Here is a 21,308-nt window from a genome sequence, read left to right on the forward strand (position 1 = left end):
TTATTTGCACACATGGAGGTAAAAATGGAAAAATCAAGTAGCAGGCTGGAGAAACTGTGAGCGTGAATATGTTAGTGCTCCTCAGGTTCTGTTTGCAAAGCTGCAGGTGGATGCCTGAATGACACGATGCTGTTTGTGTTGGCTCGGCCCCTAGCTGCACTTTGTGGATGTGACCTACCTGCTTGATTTTTTTTTTTTAAATGTTAAAAGGCAATCTGGAAAGTATGACAAGCACGGGAGCCACTGTGCAGGTATTTCTTAAATAGAGACATCTGTGGTGCCGCAGATACACGTCTGATTCTTGAGATGTACTCACCTCTTAACTTAAAAGTGAATTCTGAGGCAATATTCATGTGTTAAACAACTGAATCTGTGTTCTATCACAGTTACCCACTTTTAGTCAGTAGCGATGCTGATTACACAAAACTCTTCATTTGGTCCTCTTGTTATGGATTTTTATATGTGGCAACATTTTTAGATGTGTTTGTCATTTCAACTGGATTTTTGCACTGAAAATGTCAGTGTCCTCTGAGGGAAGCTAACATCTGCATATGCAGTACATTAAATTACAACAACAGTCGCCTCAAGGCGCTTTATAGTGTAAGGTAGACTTTAAAGTATACATACAGAGAAAACCCCAACAATCATATGACACCCTATGAGGAAGCACTTTGGTGACAGTGGGAAGGAAAAACTCCGTTTTAACAGGAAGAAACCTCCAGCAGATCCAGGCTCAGGGAGGGGCGGGGCCATCTGCTGTGATTGGTTGGGGTGAGAGAAGGAAGACAGGATAAAGACATGCTGTGGAAGCTGTTTGTAAAGTACACTTTTCTACCACTCCACACTATTACATCCGTCAGGTATACAGATTACTTATAGATGCACATAGCCTGTTCAGTCCACGTGTGCGATATTTTTAAATCCCAGTCTTGCAGTATAGATATTTTCAAGATTTGTGTCATTAAATATCATGATAAGTCTTTAATCTAGAACTGCAGATGACAAAAATGCATACATGCAATATGTGTCCCTGCCTGACGTTCTTTTGTCGTTTGTGTGTTAACTAGCTGCCCCACTAACTTTCATGGCTACATGTTGTTAGTTGAGTTTATGAACTGGACGTTGTCATCTTATTATATTTCTCCAATAAATCAATGAATCTCTGTAAACATGTCCACCTGTTCATCGAATTTTCTTCAAAGCTTCCGTGGACATTATCTCACAACCTCCTTGCGTGATTGGAGCTTTGGATAGCAGCAAAAGCCAGTATGGCAGGAAGTTATAAAAAAGCTAGTAATTCTAGCTTCAGCCGAGATAACTGTGTTTCACACACACTGTTTAAAGGGGTTACAAAAATAGAAAGAAAACAAGGAAATAAAACAGCACACATGTTTAAAAGTCCATAACCAAAGTCATTTTTTTCTGTTGAATTACTATAACTAAACTTTACAATGTAGTACAGAACATGTAATAATAATAATAATAATAATAATAATAATAATCACATCGCAAAAAGTATTTTACAGAGTAACATAACATAGCATGAAGTGAAATAAACCATCTCCTTTTCCCAGTGTTGTTATTAACACTGAGAAAAGTCCCTGTGTTAAATACGAGGATATAATTCAGCACTGCTACATTGACCCCCAATAAACATTATTGTCTGTTTTTCATGGCATGGGTCATAGGATTATATCCTTTATGATACTACTTAAACGTACAAATGATGTAAGCATTAAAACAGTTATAGAGACTAGGATACCCTGAAGTGTACATTTCCACCAGCGCGGTTTAACTCCTTCTCGCTAGGGGGCGGTAGTTTAAAACCAGGAGGTTTGCGGCTACCCGAGCAATCGAGGAAACTCAAGAGATTTCTCTCTGTTGCTAACAGTAGCTAGCCGGATAATCTTCTGAACAGTGCAGCCGTTCTTATTTTGTTGGCCGTTAGTGTTCGTGTCTGTTTTTCTCTTTAGATTCCAGCGCTCCTGGAATTCGCTGCTAGTGACAAACGTTGAACCAGACAACGACGGCCAACCTTTTTTTCTCTCCGCTGGATGTTTGGCCATTCTTGTATTTCTCCCAGGATGTTAGCACATAAGCAAACCAGCTAGCTAGCAAATCTGCTAAAGTAGCCAAATAGCTGCTCTTTCCGGATGCTTTGAATAGCAACGCAGCGGATTTGGGGAGTTTCTAGTCGGCCTTGTATGATGTCAAGCAACCGGCCGCAGCAAAGCGCTGCTGGGGCGAGTTCAGTGCCCAGCACAAGTAGCAGCAGCAGCAGTAGTACAGGAGGCACTGGGAATACAAACGGTGGCGGTGGCAGCAGCGCTCCCACAAGTAATGGGAGCACTTCTGGAAATGTTGTGCCCTCACGGACCCTTGCAGCGGCCGGAGAGGGCGGCCTGTCAGTGCCAACTCTGGCCGCCGTGCCGTCAGCCCGGGGCGGCTTAGCTTCTCTCAGCAGACCGTCTGCGTCCTCTGGTAACAGAAAGAGATCCCTGCATCAGGCACCACTGTACAACGGTCTCTTGAATTCATACGAAGATAAAAGCAACGACTTCGTCTGGTTAGTTTTGTATTGCACTCGAGCTTTGGGGTGAGTTCCGTAAAAGTTTGAGAGCTGCACGATGACCCGGGCTTCTGCTTGTTTTTCAGTCCCATTTGCTTCGAAATGATAGACGAGGCACACATGACGAAGTGCGGGCACAGTTTTTGGTGAGTGTTTGTGTTGTAGAGAGAATTATGCGTGTCCCAAATGCTGTAGAGCAACAAATGTCACAGACTGAAGGAACCAAGTTATCTTTAAGAAAAGCCATGCACTCTGCGGGCATCCATACTTACAGCTGATTACTCTAAAAAACTTTTGACAGTTTTTATTTATTTATTTTTTAGTATTTTAGTTCTTGCATTTTGTTTTATTGTTTGGGCATGTTTTAATGTTACAGATGGACTTCTAGAGGAAGTTCCAAATAGTCCTGTGTTGCTATATTTTAATGACAATAACAACATCAAACCCATGACAATCCAAGTTTTGCACACCAGGCAAGCCTCACTTCTGCTCTGGTCAGACCCAAGAGTTTTTTTGACTCGAAATCTTGCAAAGGCAAGATTGGTTAAAGCTGTGAGTCTGGTGCACATTTCTGCGTTTTAGTTTGGGAGTTTAATAAGTAAAAGCAAGCTCAGGGTTAAAACATGTCCAACTAATTTATAATCCTGCTAATTTTCCTTTAGAGGAGGCCACCAATATTGTTTTGTATTCAAGGCGAAAATGAACCCTGAATTCAACTTTTCACTAATGTGGCTGTTTGTTTTGCACAGAGAATTAATCAGGATTCATTAGGCTAACATCAAAAAAGTAAGCACAACGGTTATTGCCACCAGAATCAGTAAAATCTACTGGAAAGAGTGTTATTTTTGGCAAAAATCCTAGTTATTTTGATCGATAATGAAATGACGGATATTTAATTCAGTCTAAAATAGAAGAGACTTATATTTTATTTAAGCACATTTTCTTTTAATTATAAAAAGTAAATAATTGAACTAAGTCATCCACACTGCATTTTGATAAGAAGCAAAAAGGAAAAGGTTGTGCTGAAAGTCAAAGTAAGGGAATTACTGCACAACAGATTCTGGCACAGATGTCATTTCATCTCGGTTATGTTGTTTCAATGACAAGATGAGCCGAAATTGAATTTAAAGCGCAGCTCTATGATATACTAAAACACAGTGACAGTGTGACTGTCAGTATTAAACTGCAAAGTTGGTTGTAGTAATCTAACAGCAAAAAATATGAACTAGTTGTTAATGACAGTAAATGGTTTAAAGCTGAATATAAGCCTGCAGACTCTTCAGCAAAGTTATGGGAAAGCTTAACGTGATTACTGGTAATCCACAGTTGGCTCAGTGTTCTTTATGCCTGTTGTGTTTGCTTGCAGTAATTCTAATTTCTTGTTTTTCAATGCTCATAATAAACATGACCAAAGATCCAAGTAATAAGATCAGCGCATTAGCAAGTTACGCCTCAGTTTGAGATAGTTTGTCTACTCTCTGGTGATGTCGGTGTGAGCAGATATCCTTAACAGGATCAGAGCGCTGGCTTTGAGCAAACCTGTTTTTGAAGGTCATCTATTCAGAAGAAGACCCAGTATGGGATGAATAAAGATTATTTTGACTATGAATCATTTAAAGCTAATCTTGTAAGATCCTGGATTGAAATGTGGAGCTGGATATATCCGTAATATTTATCTGTTCTCTCTCTCTCCATCCTGCAGTTTCAAGTGTATCCGCCAGAGTCTGGAGGACAGCAACAGATGTCCCAAGTGTAACTATATTATTGATAACGTGGATCAGGTCTACCCAAACTTTCTTGGTGGGTATTTTGAATTGGAGGGTTTTTTGTTTTGTTATGTTTTGGGTTTTTTCTAACAGTCAGATGATCAGCTCCTAAACGAATCTCACGAATTTCTCAGAGCTTTTCATTTTAACTTGGACATTAAAATGTAGCTGTTATGGCAATTTTGCACTTCATGGTTTTTAAAATCACAATATTTGAATTGATTTGTCTTTAGCTCATAATTGGTACTAAAATGAGACTTTCGTATTTGAATGAAGTCAAAATTGAAATTTTGTGTTATAAATGGGCCAAACAAAAATCTAAGGAAACACTTTGTAGGTATTTGAATGCATAATGATAAAGATGCCACTTTTCTTTTATTCATCACAAGTAAAATGTCTCTGCAGACATGTTGTTCCTTAGCTGTGACGATGTCTTTTTCTTTGTCATATACTTACTCCACCGCTTCTCCTCTCTTATTCATCCCTTGTCTACAACTTCCTCTGTCCCACCTCACCACATCCCAGTAAATGAACTGATCCTTAAACAAAAACAGAGGTCAGAAGAGAAGAGGCTAAAGTTAGATCATCCAGTGAGTACAGCATGTTCTGAAACTGATTTCATTTTTTTCTCTCCTTGTTAAGATGTTGAGCATCTTAAAAATATGTTTTGTTACTTGTAACTGATCAGTGTCTCTGACCTTCAGAATGGGTCTCGGTGGCAGGTCTTCCAGGATGTTTTGAGTCCTGATCAGGAGAACTTGGACCTGGCAAATGTCAACCTGATGCTCGAGCTGCTGCTTCAGAAGAAGAAGCAGCTGGAAGCGGTAAGTGAGAGGCTGATCTGTGCATTTCTTTGTTTTTGTTTCGCTTTTTTAGCTCTTTAGCTTTTCATGGGTTTCAGTAGAGGGTTTTTTTTCTTTAAAATGATGTAAAGTTTGTTAATGCATTAATTAATAATTAATGGCTATTAAGTCTTATCATGAAACTGATCACATGATCAGAGCTTGTAGATATAGATCTTGTAGGTTTCAGTGAAAAATGCACAAGATGCAGTGAAGACAGAGAATTACAAAGGGTTAATTATTTCAGCACTGTACTGGTCCGTCGTGGTGAAGAGGGAGCTGAGTGTAAAAGCGAAGCTCTCAATTTACCGGTCGATCTACGTCCCTACCCTCACCTATGGTCACGAGCTGTGGGTAGTGACCGAAAGAACGAGATCGCGGATACAAGCGGCAGAAATGAGCTTCCTCCAAAGAGTGGCTGGCCTCTCCCTTAGAGATAGGGTGAGAAGTTCGGCCATCCGGGAGGGGCTCAGAGTAGAGCCGCTGCTGCTCCACATCGAAAGGAGCCAGCTGAGGTGGTTCGGGCATCTGACAAGGATGCCTCCTGAGCGCCTCCTGGGTGAGGTGTTCCAGGCATGTCCCACCGGGGGAGTCCCCGGGGCAGACCCAGGACACACTGGAGAGATTATATCTCTCTGGCCTGGGAACGCCTTGGTGTTGCCACGGACAAGCTGGAGGAGGTGGCTGGGGAGAGGGAGGTCTGGGCTTCTCTGCTTGGGCTGCTGCCCCTGCGACCCGGCCCCGGATAAGTGGAAGAAAATGGATGGATAATTATTTCAGCAAAAAGTCAAAGTGAATTTTTGCTGATGACTTGTTAATCTGTTTACAAGTTTTCTAAATTTATTCTTTAAATGTTATCACAAGGTTGTCACAGTGGAATGCAATCAGTAATATAAAACATAATGGAAATGTTTTAATATCCACTGAATGTCCACTTTTTGTTCTGGAAAGACAACAAATGAAATTTATGACGTCCAGTTAAGACCTTGTTGTTTTGGAGGCAGTGGGTTCTGATCTGTTTAATCTGAAACAAACAGAAGTTGTGTAATATTCTGAGTTTCTGATGACACTGATCGACGTGTAGCGCAATAATGTGTTTGCTATCGAGGTCATCATTGTATCGGACCGCACGATTGAGGTGTTCCCTCTTACAGAATGTGACAAACATTTAATAATAATAATAATAATAATAATAATGGATTGCATTTATATAGCGCTTTTCGGGACCCCTCAAAGCGCTCCAATACAGCAGGATGTCCATCACATTAAATACGTCACTCTGTCAGACTTCCTGGCAGAAAGAAGTTCTTTTGGGTTGTGTTAGACTTCAGATGTTGATAATAAATTAGGTATTGTATGTGTATATAGTATTGGTAGCAATGGTAAAGATGTTGCTTTTGTCAGAAGGTTTCTGGGCAGTTTCACACATCCCCTTTTTTTTGTTTTTGTCAGTTTACGTGACATAAAAAGAGAAGTAGGACTTTACATCCTTAGATTTCATCAGCGCTATCTAAGACTTGCATTGATGATGAGATCTAAAATCCAGACCAGTTTTGAAATGGGAGTCTTTGCCTTTGAATTGCAAGTATGGATGCTACAAACACGCCTTTCAGATTTTCAGATGGCGCTACATGACGCCTTGAGCTTTCTCGCTGTCAAGCACATGCTCGTCTTTCTGTTTCTTTTTCACACAAACACATGCAGTGTGTCACTGTTGGACTGTCATACAGACAGACAGACTCACACACGAGCTATCCCAGTAATTCAGCTGAGTTTAGGCTCATGTGTTGGTGTCTGTCAGTAGAAAGTCCAAGCTAGTTCAGAAATAAGGGCTCCATAGTTAGCTGTGATATTGTATATAGTTAATGGTCTTCCTTTGCCTTGCTGCTTATTCTGTATACTGGACTCGTTGCTGATTGATTGTTAGCATGTGTGTGATAATTTGGCTCTGGACATATTTCATATCTGATTGGGCTTGTTTTTGTTTAGCCTGTCGTTCTTATTTAATCAGTTCTGATTAAAGTTTTGGATTCCATGTAGATATTTCATATCAGTCAAATTTAGGTCCCTGTCACTTAACTGTGTATTTGTGATGTTTTGTTAGTATTCCTCCTGTGTTTACGGTTGTTACTCAGCTATCCAAACCTTAAATATAATCCAAAAAACATCAACATTTTAGATTTAATCGTCAGCGAATCTTAGTCTCCGTCTTAAATGTCAGCATCAGTCAGTGTGGGTGTGGTGGTGCTTTTCAGTCCTTGAGATGTTTGCTTTGGAGCTACTCTTTGGTTTTCTTTGAAGATTAAGTAGAATTGAATAGAAATAGTCAGATATTATCTCCATCTGAAACCTATGACATGCTTTCAAAGAACACAGTTGTCATCAGTATTTGCCTAACAGCCTGAGACCCTTAGGTTTGGTGTTCTTGAGCATTTTCATGGTTCGGTTGAAGGTTAACCAGAGGAAAGAGTTTACCACAGTGATTGGATCAAAAATGGTTAAATATTAAAATGAATATAAAACTGATACATTTTCCAATTCTGATATGTTCACACTCGAAGCCTCAAGTGTTTAAAGTTGTTAAAATATTCTATCACATATGTGTCAGCTTACGAGAGAGATATATAGATATATGTAAATATAGATATAGACATAGAGATATAGATATAGAGATATAGATATAGAGATATAGATAGAGATATATAGAGAGAGAGAGATATCGATAGTTATAGAGATAAAGATATAGAGATAGATATATATCTATATACAGTGGGGCAAAAAAGTATTTAGTCAGCCACCGATTGTGCAAGTTCCCCCACTTAAAATGATGACAGAGGTCAGTAATTTGCACCAGAGGTACACTTCAACTGTGAGAGACAGAATGTGAAAAAAAAATCCATGAATTCACATGGTAGGATTTGTAAAGAATTTATTCGTAAATCAGGGTGGAAAATAAGTATTTGGTCACCTGAAACAAGGAAAATCCCTGGCTCTCACAGACCTGTAACGTCTTCTGTAAGAAGCTTTTCTGTCCCCCACTCGTTACCTGTATGAATGGCACCTGTTTGACCTCATCATCTGTATAAAAGACACCTGTCCACAGCCTCAACCAGTCAGACTCCAAACTCCGCCATGGCCAAGACCAAAGAGCTTTCGAAGGACACCAAGAAAAGAATTGTAGACCTGCACCAGACTGGGAAGAGTGAATCTACAATAGGCAAGCAGCTTGGTGTGAAAAAATCAACTGTGGGAGCAATCATCAGAAAATGGAAGACATACAAGACCACTGATAATCTCCCTCGATCTGGGGCTCCACGCAAGATCTCATCCCGTGGGGTCAAAATGATCATGAGAACGGTGAGCAAAGATCCCAGAACCACACGGGGGGACCTGGTGAATGACCTGCAGAGAGCTGGGACCAAAGTAACAAAGGTCACCATCAGTAACACACTACAACGGCAGGGAATCAAATCCCGCAGTGCCAGACGTGTTCCGCTGCTGAAGCCAGTGCATGTCCAGGCCCGTCTGAAGTTTGCCAGAGAGCACATGGATGATACAGCAGAGGATTGGGAGAATGTCATGTGGTCAGATGAAACCAAAGTAGAACTTTTTGGTATAAACTCAACTCGTCGTGTTTGGAGGAAGAAGAATACTGAGTTGCATCCCAAGAACACCATACCTACTGTGAAGCATGGGGGTGGAAACATCATGCTATGGGGCTGTTTTTCTGCCAAGGGGACAGGACGACTGATCCGTGTTAAGGACAGAATGAATGGGGCCAAGTATCGTGAGATTTTGAGCCAAAACCTCCTTCCATCAGTGAGAACTTTGAAGATGAAACGAGGCTGGGTCTTCCAACATGACAATGATCCAAAACACACCGCCCGGGCAACAAAGGAGTGGCTCCGTAAGAAGCATTTGAAAGTCCTGGAGTGGCCTAGCCAGTCTCCAGACCTCAACCCCATAGAAAATCTGTGGCGGGAGTTGAAAGTCCGTGTTGCTCGGCGACAGCCCCAAAACATCACTGCTCTTGAGAAGATCTGCATGGAGGAATGGGCCAAAATACCAGCTACTGTGTGTGCAAACCTGGTAAAGACCTATAGTAAACGTTTGACCTCTGTTATTGCCAACAAAGGTTATGTTACAAAGTATTGAGTTGTATTTTTGTTATTGACCAAATACTTATTTTCCACCCTGATTTACGAATAAATTCTTTACAAATCCTACCATGTGAATTCATGGATTTTTTTTTCACATTCTGTCTCTCACAGTTGAAGTGTACCTCTGGTGCAAATTACTGACCTCTGTCATCATTTTAAGTGGGGGAACTTGCACAATCGGTGGCTGACTAAATACTTTTTTGCCCCACTGTATATATATATCGATATACATATATAGAGATATAGATATATCGATATAGATATATATATAGATATATATATATATATAGATATATTCCAAAAATATAGATAGTTGGTTGGTGAAATGACAAATATTTAACAGGGTTGCTTGGTAAAATATTGGTTAAAATTGATGAAAGTCTAAGACATAACAGACTTATATTTTATTTAAGCACATTTTCTTTTAATTATAGAAAGTAAATGATTGAACTAAGTCATCCACACTGCATTTTGATAAGAAGCTAAAAATAAGGAAAACGTTGTGCTGAAAGCCAAAGTAAGGGAATCGCTGCAAAAAAAGATTCTGGCACTGAAGTTGTGTTGTTTATGTTGTTTCAGTGACAAGATGAGCCAAAGTTAAAATTGAAATTGAAGCACAGCTTATACTAAAACACACAGTGACAGTGTGACTGCCAGTCGAACATTGTTGGCTGCTGAGGTGTGATGTGCAACCTGCTGCATAGTGTGGAGTCTTTTTTTTTTTTTGCAGTGCACTTAAAGAAGGAAAAGAAATGCTCAATGTGACTGTGGGCTTTTTGTGGGAGGGGGAGGAGTCGATCAGGTAATTTGTTGCTAACGCCAAGTTAAAGTTAAGTAAATGTAAACATTAGCTTTGGGCTAGTCCACAGTTGTGAAAACACGGGTGAGAATTTAGTTGAACGACAGCATATTCACCAAAACAAGCTGCATTCACAGGCCGGAGTAGTTTGTGTGTGAACCTTTTCATGACAGGATCCTTCCCCGTTCTGCACAGCACTGCTTTCATTTCCTGTAGCCGGGATGGAAGTAAAGCCAAAGACGAAAGTACAACTAAAATGATAAATCACAAGCTTTAGAACTACTGTTATTATTTTGTGCTTTTCTGAGGATGAAAGCTAGTGTTGAACTGAGAACAAATGATATCTCGAGTGTCTTTTCAGCAGATCAGCAAAACTATTCTGTGATTTCAAGTAATACTTGATTATGTAAGCTGTCCATATCTCCACTAGGAATCCCAGGCAGCTCAGAGACAGATCCTCATGGAGTTCCTTAAAGAAGCCAGGAGAAACAAGAGAGAGGTACGGCTGCACAAAGCTGACACAGTGCTGAGCAAAGAGCAGTATTTGTAATGGCGGACACCCAGCTTTGTGTCAGTCCACCAGAACTCGTTAAGTGTTTGTAGGTGTTAACAAAGGCAAGTTCAGTTGTGTTTTTGGTTTTGTTGGCAGCAACTAGAGCAACTGCAGAAAGAGCTCAACTTCCTCGAAGAAGACATCAAACGTGTCGAGGTAGGTAAACTGACGAAGCGCAGTCCAGAGATGGATTATTGTGCCCTCATTCACACAATGTTCTCTCGTGAAAATACGGGGGAACAGAATGCATGATTATAAAAACATATTATGCTGTGAAATCACAAAACCCGGGGCCGCTCATCATCACAGCTTGAGATGGACAAACAAGTTATGTTGGTGTCATTTTCCAGGAAATGAGTGGGCTGTACTCTCCTGTGATGGAGGCTGAGTGTACTGTGCCTAATGTGGAAGCTCCCTCTCCAGCACCCAGGTAACGCTGATGTCTGCCGCATAATAAATGTGTCTGTGCACAACATAATGACACCATATTCACCTTGTTTACCAAAACAGAAGCTCGTTACGAGCGCAGACGTGTGCTTGCTCATGAAAACGTTTTGCCTTTTGCTCTACAACAGCTGCTTTGTCTGTATGGAACAAAGCCAGTGCATACAGAGGCTTCAGCAGTCGCTGTGTGGTGTGACTTACTCCACGTCTTGTGTGTTTGTTTCTGTGTTGAGCAGTTGCAGTAGTATTATAGACCAACCCGACTACAACCAGCCTCCAGGATTTGGTGGAGCAGCCCAGGTACAGCGGAGAGGTTTATTTATTTAAAAAACAAATTAGCTTGGAGTAAAAACGGTTTCAGACAGGATGAAGTAACGAGCTGCACCAAGGCCCAGTAAAAGATCATTTTACTGGGGTTATAACTGTAAATCCAGCAAAGCTTTAATATCTGGAGCTGGTGCATTTTAATAAGGGGGCCTGTCAAGTTTAGATGTAGCTTTTTAACACAAATGTATTTGGAGGAAAATTATAAATACACTCTGAGGTTTCTGGCACTGCCTTCACTTTGCTCTTGGGACTGTTTCCTCAGGGAAAACGTCAGACCTGGTACAACAGCACCCTGGCGTCAAGAAGAAAGAGGCTCACAGCTCATTTTGAGGATCTAGAGCAGTGCTACTTCTCCAGCAAAATGTCCCGCATCACAGGTGCTGTTGTTGAGGGTTTAAACTGCTGTGGTCAGATCATTTTGATGGCGTTTTCATTTGCACACAGTTGGAAAAACTGGTATTATTTCTTAAAGCAGGGCATCGTGTGTCTCACCTTACTGCACACGTCGGTGCTTAAGCTCTTAGTTATGGGCAACGATTAGGGATGGGTATCGTTTAGGTTTTATCTGATACCGGTGCCAAACCGGTACTTTTGAAACGGTGCCGGTGCTTAAACGGTGCTCAAACCGGTGCTTAAAGAATGGAGAACACAAAATTGGTCCAAAAACCTCTCATGTTCAGCTGTTTTTTTTGTAAAAAGATAACAATGTTAGCCTTTTCTGCAGCTATGGGGCATATATGGCATCACTCTTGGCTGGAAGCAGCTTAAACAATGGAAAAAACACAAACTTTGTCCAAAAACCTCTCATGTTTAACTGTTTTTTTTTGTAAAAAGATAACAATGTTAGCCTTTTCTGCAGCTATGGGGCATATATGGTATCACTCTTGGCTGGAAGCAGCTTAAACAATGGAAAAAACACAAACTTTGTCCAAAAACCTCTCATGTTTAACTGTTTTCCACTTTTTCTTTGGTCATTTTAGCCTTTTTGGCCAGGGTGAAGGGAGTATCTGCCATCAAACAAGAAGACAGCTGCATGTAGCTATGATGGTGTTTGCTAGTTCACCTTACATGCATTAATGTAATAACGTGGTTAGCCTACTCAACGTAAATTACACACGAACAACATTAAGCTACTCACGCAGAGAAGAACGGCTGCTGCTGCATCATCATCCGTCATCATTTCTGCTACACTGGCAGGGCTAGGGGCCAGGACTCTCCTCTTCGGGTTTTTGGGGGATGTTGCTAACTCCGGGTCGATAACAGGCACCACACCCGCAGTAGATGTGCTCGGTGTGAGGTCTCGCAGCAAGCTATCAAATACGGCGCATTTCTCGGCTTTTAAAAAAACCGCTATGCATCGCCAGATGTTTCATCAGATTTGAGGTGTTACCTCCTTTGACAGTATCACAGTATCAGCTTAAAGCACTTGTTGCAGCTGCTGAGTTTGCGTCTTTTGCTGTGAAGTACAGCCAGACTTTGACCGCTTCGCCTTGGTCATTTTTAATCTGTAGCTCTGCTCTAAAAGAACGTACGTACCTGGACCCGCCTACTATCCTCGGAAACCTAAAATGATTGGCTAGAATCTAAAGTGTATCACAGCTCAGGAAAATAAAGCACCGAAATGTGCGCTGCTTTACGGTCTGGTTACTACCGTTTATGTCAGAACCGGTGCCATCGTGGCACCGGATACCGGTACCCATCCCTAGCAATGACTCCATTTGGGTTTTTTTTTCACAATGTGTATAATTCACAAATGCTGTGTTAACTGTGTGCGTGTTGTGTTTTCAGATGAGGGCAGGAACCTGAATCAGCTGGATGATTTCATGGAGTGTTTGTCAAAGTTCACTCGCTATAACTCTGTGCGGCCGCTGGCCACCCTGTCATACGCCAGTGACCTCTATAATGGCTCCAGTATCGTGTCTAGGTATAAAAAAGAAACGTTCGATTGACGTATGACTGGACGTCATCTTTTAGTTGTTTCGTGACATTTTACCGTGCGTGTGAGGAGCCCAATCACTGTCTTTGACCGTCTTTTCCTTTGTTTCAGTATTGAGTTTGACCGAGACTGTGACTACTTCGCCATCGCCGGCGTAACCAAAAAGATCAAGGTGTTTGAGTACGGCACTGTGATCCAGGATGCAGTGGACATCCACTACCCTGTCAACGAAATGACTTGCAATTCCAAAATCAGGTGCAGGAAACTGATGAATGCATTTCCTCTAATGCCGATCTCTCAGTAATCCATGTGAACACATATTGAGTCACGTGTATGGATGCAAAATCTACATGATGCTTTTTTCCAAAATTGTGACTGTAAAAAACGAATCATGCAGTTCATGAAAAGAAATGATAACTTAGTTTGTAGTGAAATAAGCAGCTCAAGCTCCTGTTGTCTGTTGCAGCTGTATCAGCTGGAGCAGTTATCACAAAAACCTCCTGGCCAGCAGTGACTATGAGGGAACTGTTATTTTGTGGGATGGATTCACAGGCCAGAGGTCCAAAGTCTACCAGGTGTGATGCTTGGAGCGCAGCTTCATTACGTTGGGCGTTACATTAGTAATGATGGCTTTTTAAGGTTTCCTCTGCTTCCTTTCCAGGAACATGAAAAAAGGTGTTGGAGTGTAGACTTCAATCTCATGGACCCGAAGCTTTTAGCCTCAGGTTCTGATGATGCTAAAGGTAAGAGAGGGATGCAATATCTAAGAATAATGTTCCCACCATGTATTGGCCCTTATTTGTTTCATGCATGCTCTTTTCTTCTTCTTCTTCAGTCAAGTTGTGGTCAACTAATCTTGACAATTCAGTGGCTAGCATTGAGGCTAAGGCTAACGTCTGCTGTGTTAAATTCAGCCCAACCTCCAGATATCATCTGGCCTTCGGTTGTGCAGGTGAGATGGAAATTAAAGATTTTCATGTGTGATTTATCTGGTTTGTTGTTACTTTAGTCTCGGTTGTGGAAAAACAAAGATTTTGAGATAAAATTGTGTTAAACCTTAAGTCAGGGTGATGTCAAAAAGCTCTGCTGAAATCAAGCGCAAACATAGAACTGGACTTTGATTGGGCGAAAGCAGCTCAGAAGCTTTTGATTACACCGCATAGGTTGTGCCAAAACCTTGTAACTGTGTAAACCTTGCATCTAAGGACACTTGAAGTGTCATTGAAGCTAAATGTGAAGGTGCAGTGTCTGACGTCCGCCTGCATTTGGTTGGTATTTACTATGAGAAGTTAAGTCCAGACTAAATAAGGGAGGAAAACAGATTTTACTCCACCCAGCTGTCTCCAGACAAACCTGGAGTATTGTTGTTGTTGATTTCTCTCACATCACTGTGGTTTCTTTGTTGTCAGCTACATTTCTTCACCCGGCGCTGACTCTTGTGGTCCAGAAAAACTGCTGAATACCTTATTCATTAGTCCCCCAAAGGAGATATAAAGTTGTAAGAAATATTTGGTTATACACAGAAACACTGTAACGCTGGATGAGCAGAGCGTACAAGCGTTATCCAGAAGTATCTTGCTGTGGCTTTATCCAACTTCCTGTGTCTCAACGACAAAGCCTTCTCAGCTTAGAGAAGGAAACTGCTCCTCGGACTTGTAGATGGTTTAGTGTCTGGAGTAGCACTGGGTTATCAAAGTAAGCAGGCAGACATGGAAAGCCATTCTGCATTTAAACAGCACTAAGTCCAAATTTAACTGCACTTTTCTAAATGCTGTGGTGGCTCCTAAATGGAGCTGATCTAAGACTTGTTTTAATCTACGATTTTCCTCATGTTTCCCTGAACACATGCTAAACTTTGCTTTCTTCTCTTAGACCACTGTGTTCACTACTATGATCTCCGCAACACTAAGCAGCCAATCATGGTGTTCAAAGGCCACAGGAAGGCCGTCTCCTATGCCAAGTTCGTCAACGGAGAGGAAATTGTTTCTGCGTAAGTTCATCTGTCGGCTTTGCATTTTCATTTAATATCTTAAAGGTTTCTTTTTCCTGCAAAAGAAAATATTCTGTGAAACCTGTTACTGTGTACTTTCTGCTTATAATATCATAAAGAAGCTGTTTAACTTAAACTGGGTTAAAGAGAGCATGAAACACTAAACGTATAAAGGCTGATTTACATCGTGGAGCCCTCAACGGAGAATCCCTCCACACACAGAGTAATCTTGAATCCTGATAAAATGAAAATGCTGGACTTGGCCCCAGCGGGGTATCACGCCATATCATCGAAGGCCCACCGGTTCCACATTGATCATTTCTTTCTGCACTATTGTCTTCAGTTCGACGGACAGTCAGCTGAAGCTGTGGAACGTCAACAAACCTCACTGCCTGCGCTCCTTCAAGGGTCACATCAACGAGAAGAACTTTGTGGGCCTGGCCTCAAACGGAGACTACGTTGCCTGTGGTGAGCAGTCACTTCAAAGAAGACATTATTGTCAAACTGTCTGTGTCGTATCGCTCCCTCAGTGGGAGAAACGATAACATGCTTAAATTCCATAAATACTCGTGTTTGTGTGTATGCAGGCAGTGAGAACAACTCCCTGTATCTGTACTACAAAGGACTTTCCAAGACACTGTTAACATTCAAGTTTGACACAGTGAAGAGCGTTCTGGACAAGGACAAGAAGGAGGACGACACCAACGAGTTTGTCAGCGCTGTCTGCTGGAGGGCCCTGCCTGATGGAGTGAGCTCCCCTCTATACTCAGTAACATTGTCATTGACTGCACTTTGAAGGGCGCACTACAAAGGATATTAATGGGTTAGTGAGGTCTGTCAAGTCAGGTGAAAAGGTGGCTTTCTTTTTCCTTAGTTAGATCACCATGGTAACAAATGTCCTAGGAGCTTGAAAAGAGAAGGCAACTGGTCTTTTTTTAAGGTTTTGAAGACATTTCACCTCTCGTCCAAGAGCCTTCTTCAGTTCTAAAACCAAAGGTTGCGAAACCTAGTTGGGGTTGTACCCTTAGGCCAGGGGTGGGCAACTCCAGGCCTTTGAAGGCTGGTGTCCTGCAGGTTTTAGATCTCACCCTGGGTCAACACATCTGAATCAAATGATGAGTTCATTTTCAGCCTCTGGAGAACTTCAAGACATGTTGAGGAGGTAATTTAGCCGTTTGAATCAGCTGTGTTGGTTCAAGGACACATCTAAAACCTGCAGGACACCAGCCCTCGAGGCCTGGAGTTGCCTACCCCTGCCCCACCTTCATCTGTGTGTGTAGTTTTAGGTTTTGTTGAGCCAGCTAACCCAAAGATAGCCTGCTTTGTTGGGATGTGTCAGTCACACCTTAAAATCCTGACACTTTGAGAAAGAATACATCTGGAGTTTCTCACACTTACGCAAAGGATTGTTGTTTTCAGATCACACAGAATATTGTTCAAGTGTTGAGTATTAATCTACAGGTAATTAACTATCTGTGCTCTAAGTGTTACCTTTTGTTTTTCAGGAGTCAAATGTATTAATCGCTGCCAACAGTCAAGGAACAATTAAGGTTTGTATCATCTGTACAAAACACAAGCACAGGCCTACTGCAGCACTCAGACTGTTGTCATAGAGGGTACTGGACATTTCTGTTTGGAAACATGATATTTGTAATCACGGCTGCAGCCAATTCATGTTCTGTCCTTTTAGTTCAGCGGTCTCCAACCTTTTTTGCGCCACGGACCGGTTTATGCCCGACAATATTTTCATGGACCGGCCTTTAAGGTGTCGCGGATAAATACAACAAAATAAAACTAGTACTGGTAGCGAAAAAAAGAAGATTTATTCACAACACACGGGAGAAGACCCAGGAAAACAGAGTTAACGATTAAAAACGATAACAAAATAACACTGAAAACCGATAAAAACCCTGAAAACTATACATTTCACACCTGAGCCTCAACTCTCGCGGCCCGGTACCAAACGACTCACGGACAGGTACCGGTCCGAGGCCCGGGGGTTGGGGACCGCTGCTTTAGTTGACTCTTTTCTGGTATTTTAATGAGGCCGTCTGTTGAAGAAAAAAACTTTGTAAGAGCGCGATCAGGATACAAAAGTGTGAAGCCAAATACTAATAAGACATCATCATAATAATAATAATAATAATAATGGATTGCATTTATAAGGCGCTTTTCAGGACCCCTCAAAGTGCTTTACAATTCCACTATTCATTCACTCTCACATTCACACACTGGTGGAGGCAGCTACAGTTGTAGCCACAGCTGCCCTGGGGCAGACTGACAGAAGCTCTGCCATATCGCGCCATCGGCCCCTCTGGCCAACACCAGTAGGCGGTAGGTGAAGTGTCTTGCCCAAGGACACAACGACCGAGGCTGTCCGAGCCGGGGCTCGAACCGGCAACCTTCCGATTACAAGACAAACACCCAACTCTTGAGCCACGATCGCCCCACGATCGAATAAAACAAAAAACAAAAAATCCGATTGGATATATAGATCTGGTATTTATATTGTCGTATTTTGCTGTGTTCATTGTTGCATTCATTTTGACAAGAACACCATGAGCCCATGTGCTCTGCAGATGGCTGTAGACGCTCACTGACAATTTGAACCAGAAATGTCACGTTTCTTTATAAGATTCTCCATAAGACACATTCCTGGCAATATCCCAGGAATGAATTAGGAATAACTGTTTAAACACGCTCACAAATAAAGATAAATCCTTGTGCATCTGATCAAATTCAAGCCTGCTTTTGTCTGCCGTGTTTAATCTTCCACTCTCGAAGTCCAAATGTCACCTCACTGGCTTCTGTTTGGAATCAAAGTAACGCACAAAATATATCTAAAGTAATTATTTTGTAATATTTTCATGAACTGTTCAGTGTGGTAGCAGTGATTTCAGATCTGCATTAGTGATGTGCCACGCTAGTCTGGGTGAACTTTTGACCCTTTTAAAAATGCCTCGTTATATAGTCCAACTGCTATATGTTAATTATTTTTGTGGTTTCTGCCTTTTTGTTGTTTTATTATTATTTAGCTGTTGGAGAGGAGCTTTAATTCATTGCTTTTTTCCGTAACAACGAGGTCACAGGTGTGCGTTCTCTCTGCACAGGTACTCGAGCTCGTCTGAAGACGCGCAGCTTCTTCAGCAGATGTTGGAGCTTTGACTCGTGATGCAGGGAGGCTGCCAGGCTGAGTAGCAACTGGAGATCTGAAATCGTCTCTTATTATTTTTTTCCTCTTTTTCTTTACTTTTTTTTTATGAGCTTATGTTTTTGGACAGCGGCAAAGACTACGGACCAGCAGGAGAAGATGTGCTGCTGTTTTATTGGGCACAAAGTGAAACAAGAGACTTTAGAAAGCAGTTTTGTTTCTTTTATTGGCTACAATAGAACACCTCTTTATGGTTTTAGGTCAAATCAAAACCTTTACTTTTTAATTAAGCTGCTGTTCTCCGGAATACATCCAGCCAAACGCTAAAAGTGCGATGCATTTTCTCCTTTTAAAGGCCAAAGCACAAGACGAAGTGACATGCAAAAATCTTCAAACGAAGCTTTTAAATCTCCTTTTGTTTGTCAGTGTCCAGCCCCCTGCACCTTTCTTTTTCTGTAGCTTTTGCGTTCTCTCAGATTTGGGGGGAAAAACATTTTTAATAAACCTGACTTGAATTCCATCCTGTCAGACGTATCACTGGTTTCTTTTCCGGTTTACGAGTGCAGAACGTGAGAAGTTGAGTGAACTGAAATGAGAAGCGCCTCTCTGCTGATATTTCTGTTTACCGTCAGAACAAAACGAAACTCGAAGCTTTTGTCTGCAATCACAACTCTCATGTAACGTCCGGCACTGGTCTGCAGTGTCGTGCAGAACTGGACTTTTTGGGTGAACTATTTGTTGCTTGTTGGAAATAAAACCTTGCAGAATCTGTTCTTTTAAAGTAGCAATGGAATCGTTCTTCACATACTGTAGGTGTCATCTGAGCTGAGCTGCATTGTAACTTCAGGCAAACTGCTGTCAGTTTCTGTGGAGCGAGACCTGCCTATTTTATGATAAGTGAGAGAGGTGTTTTGTATTTGTATTACTGAATAAATTATTTCGAAACACTTGGCATGTTGGTTCTTTTCTCTCTCTCTCCATATGATGACATAATTGTATTCTTTTAGGTGATCTGTGTATAAAACTGTGACGGGTTAGTTGATCGGAATTGCAAGAAACGTTCTTGGTTATGGACGAGGTGTTTTTTCAGTCAGTGCTGCGACTCTGGTGACACTAGTCCTCCAGATGCCATCGATGCAATGGCACCCTTAAACTCTTGTTTAAATTCCCTTGAAAAATTGCGCTCTCCTTGGGTTCACTTCGTGGTTTTCACTTGGTGTCCTATAAAATAAGCATTTATTTATTATTTATTTATTAACCTTCATTTAACCAGGAAGATCCCACTGAGATTAAAAACCTCTTTTTCAAGGGAGACCTGGCCAAGATAGGCAGCAGCAGGTGTCTCACAGTTACAGAAATTACTCAAACACAGGCAGCAACAACACACATGCAACAATAAGTGAAAGAATACAAATAAAATTCAAATAAAAATAAAAAAGTCAGTTAAAATGACAATCAAACTAATTGAAACAGTTGCATGTTATGGACTTGGCCTCAAGGATTTGTAGTTTAGATTTAAAAGCACTTAATGAAATGAATTCAGTCATTTTCCTTCTGCAGTTTGTTCCAAGCCGAGGGTGCTAAATGGACAAAAGCTCTTTTACCAAGTTCAGTTCGGGCAAATGGAACAGAAAGCAACAAGTAACCATGCGGACGAAGAGAATACCGACCAATACCACCAGCATTTACAGCATGGGGCTTTGCATCTTTCTTTTAATAAATTAGGGCAGCAAAAGAAAAAAGCTGTTTCAAAGAGGCTCGGGTAAATAGACTGGTTCTTATATAGCACTTTTATATTCTATCTGGTCACTCACAGTGCTTTGTACAACATGCCTCATTCATACAAATACTTCATTCTGTGTCAAATTTACATGCACCTTGGGGTTAGTATTTTGCCCAAGGATGCAGCCAGAGATTGAACCACCAGCCTTGCAATTAATAGTTGACCCTCTCTACCTCCTGAGCTACAGCCATCAGGTGGGACTGTCTGTTCAGATTTCATGGTTTTGTATAGTGTATACTGTGCTGGCCTGCGTTTTTATCTGTTAAAACTCAAAAACTGACTGCTCAGTTTGGGCAGCATACATTCAGATTTGAGGTTTTGAGTAAACAAATTTCAAGTAGGTCTAATCTACCTCTGCAAAACTTATAAAAGTTATATTCAGCATCATAGAAAAGGCAAAGTTGTACATTAGGTGGAAATGTGGAACCGTCTTGCTGAGGGGGAACTAGTTCTTCATTTCAGGCTTTGCAGTGGGCCTTGCAAGCTAGACGGGCCCTGTAACAGTGTGTTCTTTCTTTCATATCAGTTGATCTGATTTTCCAGTTCCTATTAGATTCAGAATGACAGCACACACTGTTCCTACTTCCCAGCCTTGGGAGTTCATATTTAATATAGGCACCCTTAGTTATCTTGGAAATTGTATAAGATTCCTGATATTTCTGGATTCAGATGTTAAGTAGGCTGTTTTCAAAAACTTGATGTTTTGGGGTAACTCAACCTCTTTAAAAAAAACAAAAACAAAAAAAACAACCATTTACTCACTTACCTTTGTAATAAATATTATATAACATTTATTACAAAGTTATTTTCTAGCAAACAACAAATTTAAGTTTAATACAACATTTTGTAAAAATGTTTTGGCTTATTTATTTTAAATATTTTCTACGTAGAAATATGCATTACGTTGTACTATGTACTTATGAGATGTCAAAAAGAAAGCAAGTAAACAAACACAAACAAAATTACAAAAAACGGAACAAATGTTTTC

At 41.1% G+C, this 21,308-nt stretch overlaps 1 protein-coding gene across 1 annotated transcript; it reads left to right on the plus strand.

Moving 5' to 3' along the window:
- The first annotated feature begins 1,844 nt into the window (after positions 1 to 1,844).
- Positions 1,845 to 19,482, plus strand: cop1 (COP1 E3 ubiquitin ligase). Its single transcript, XM_085141222.1, has 20 exons — positions 1,845 to 2,566; positions 2,656 to 2,715; positions 4,272 to 4,369; positions 4,861 to 4,925; positions 5,040 to 5,159; positions 10,567 to 10,635; positions 10,786 to 10,845; positions 11,040 to 11,119; positions 11,370 to 11,433; positions 11,723 to 11,837; positions 13,249 to 13,384; positions 13,508 to 13,651; positions 13,863 to 13,971; positions 14,058 to 14,139; positions 14,232 to 14,348; positions 15,269 to 15,386; positions 15,730 to 15,854; positions 15,974 to 16,134; positions 16,892 to 16,936; positions 18,497 to 19,482. Exons 1-20 carry the CDS (start codon positions 2,205 to 2,207, stop codon positions 18,512 to 18,514), a joined length of 2,148 nt encoding a protein of 715 aa, XP_084997348.1. The 5' UTR covers positions 1,845 to 2,204; the 3' UTR covers positions 18,515 to 19,482.
- The last annotated feature ends 1,826 nt before the right edge of the window (positions 19,483 to 21,308 follow it).

This window comes from Neolamprologus multifasciatus, chromosome 18 (genome assembly GCF_963576455.1).
Source record: "Neolamprologus multifasciatus chromosome 18, fNeoMul1.2, whole genome shotgun sequence".
NCBI lineage: Eukaryota > Metazoa > Chordata > Actinopteri > Cichliformes > Cichlidae > Neolamprologus > Neolamprologus multifasciatus.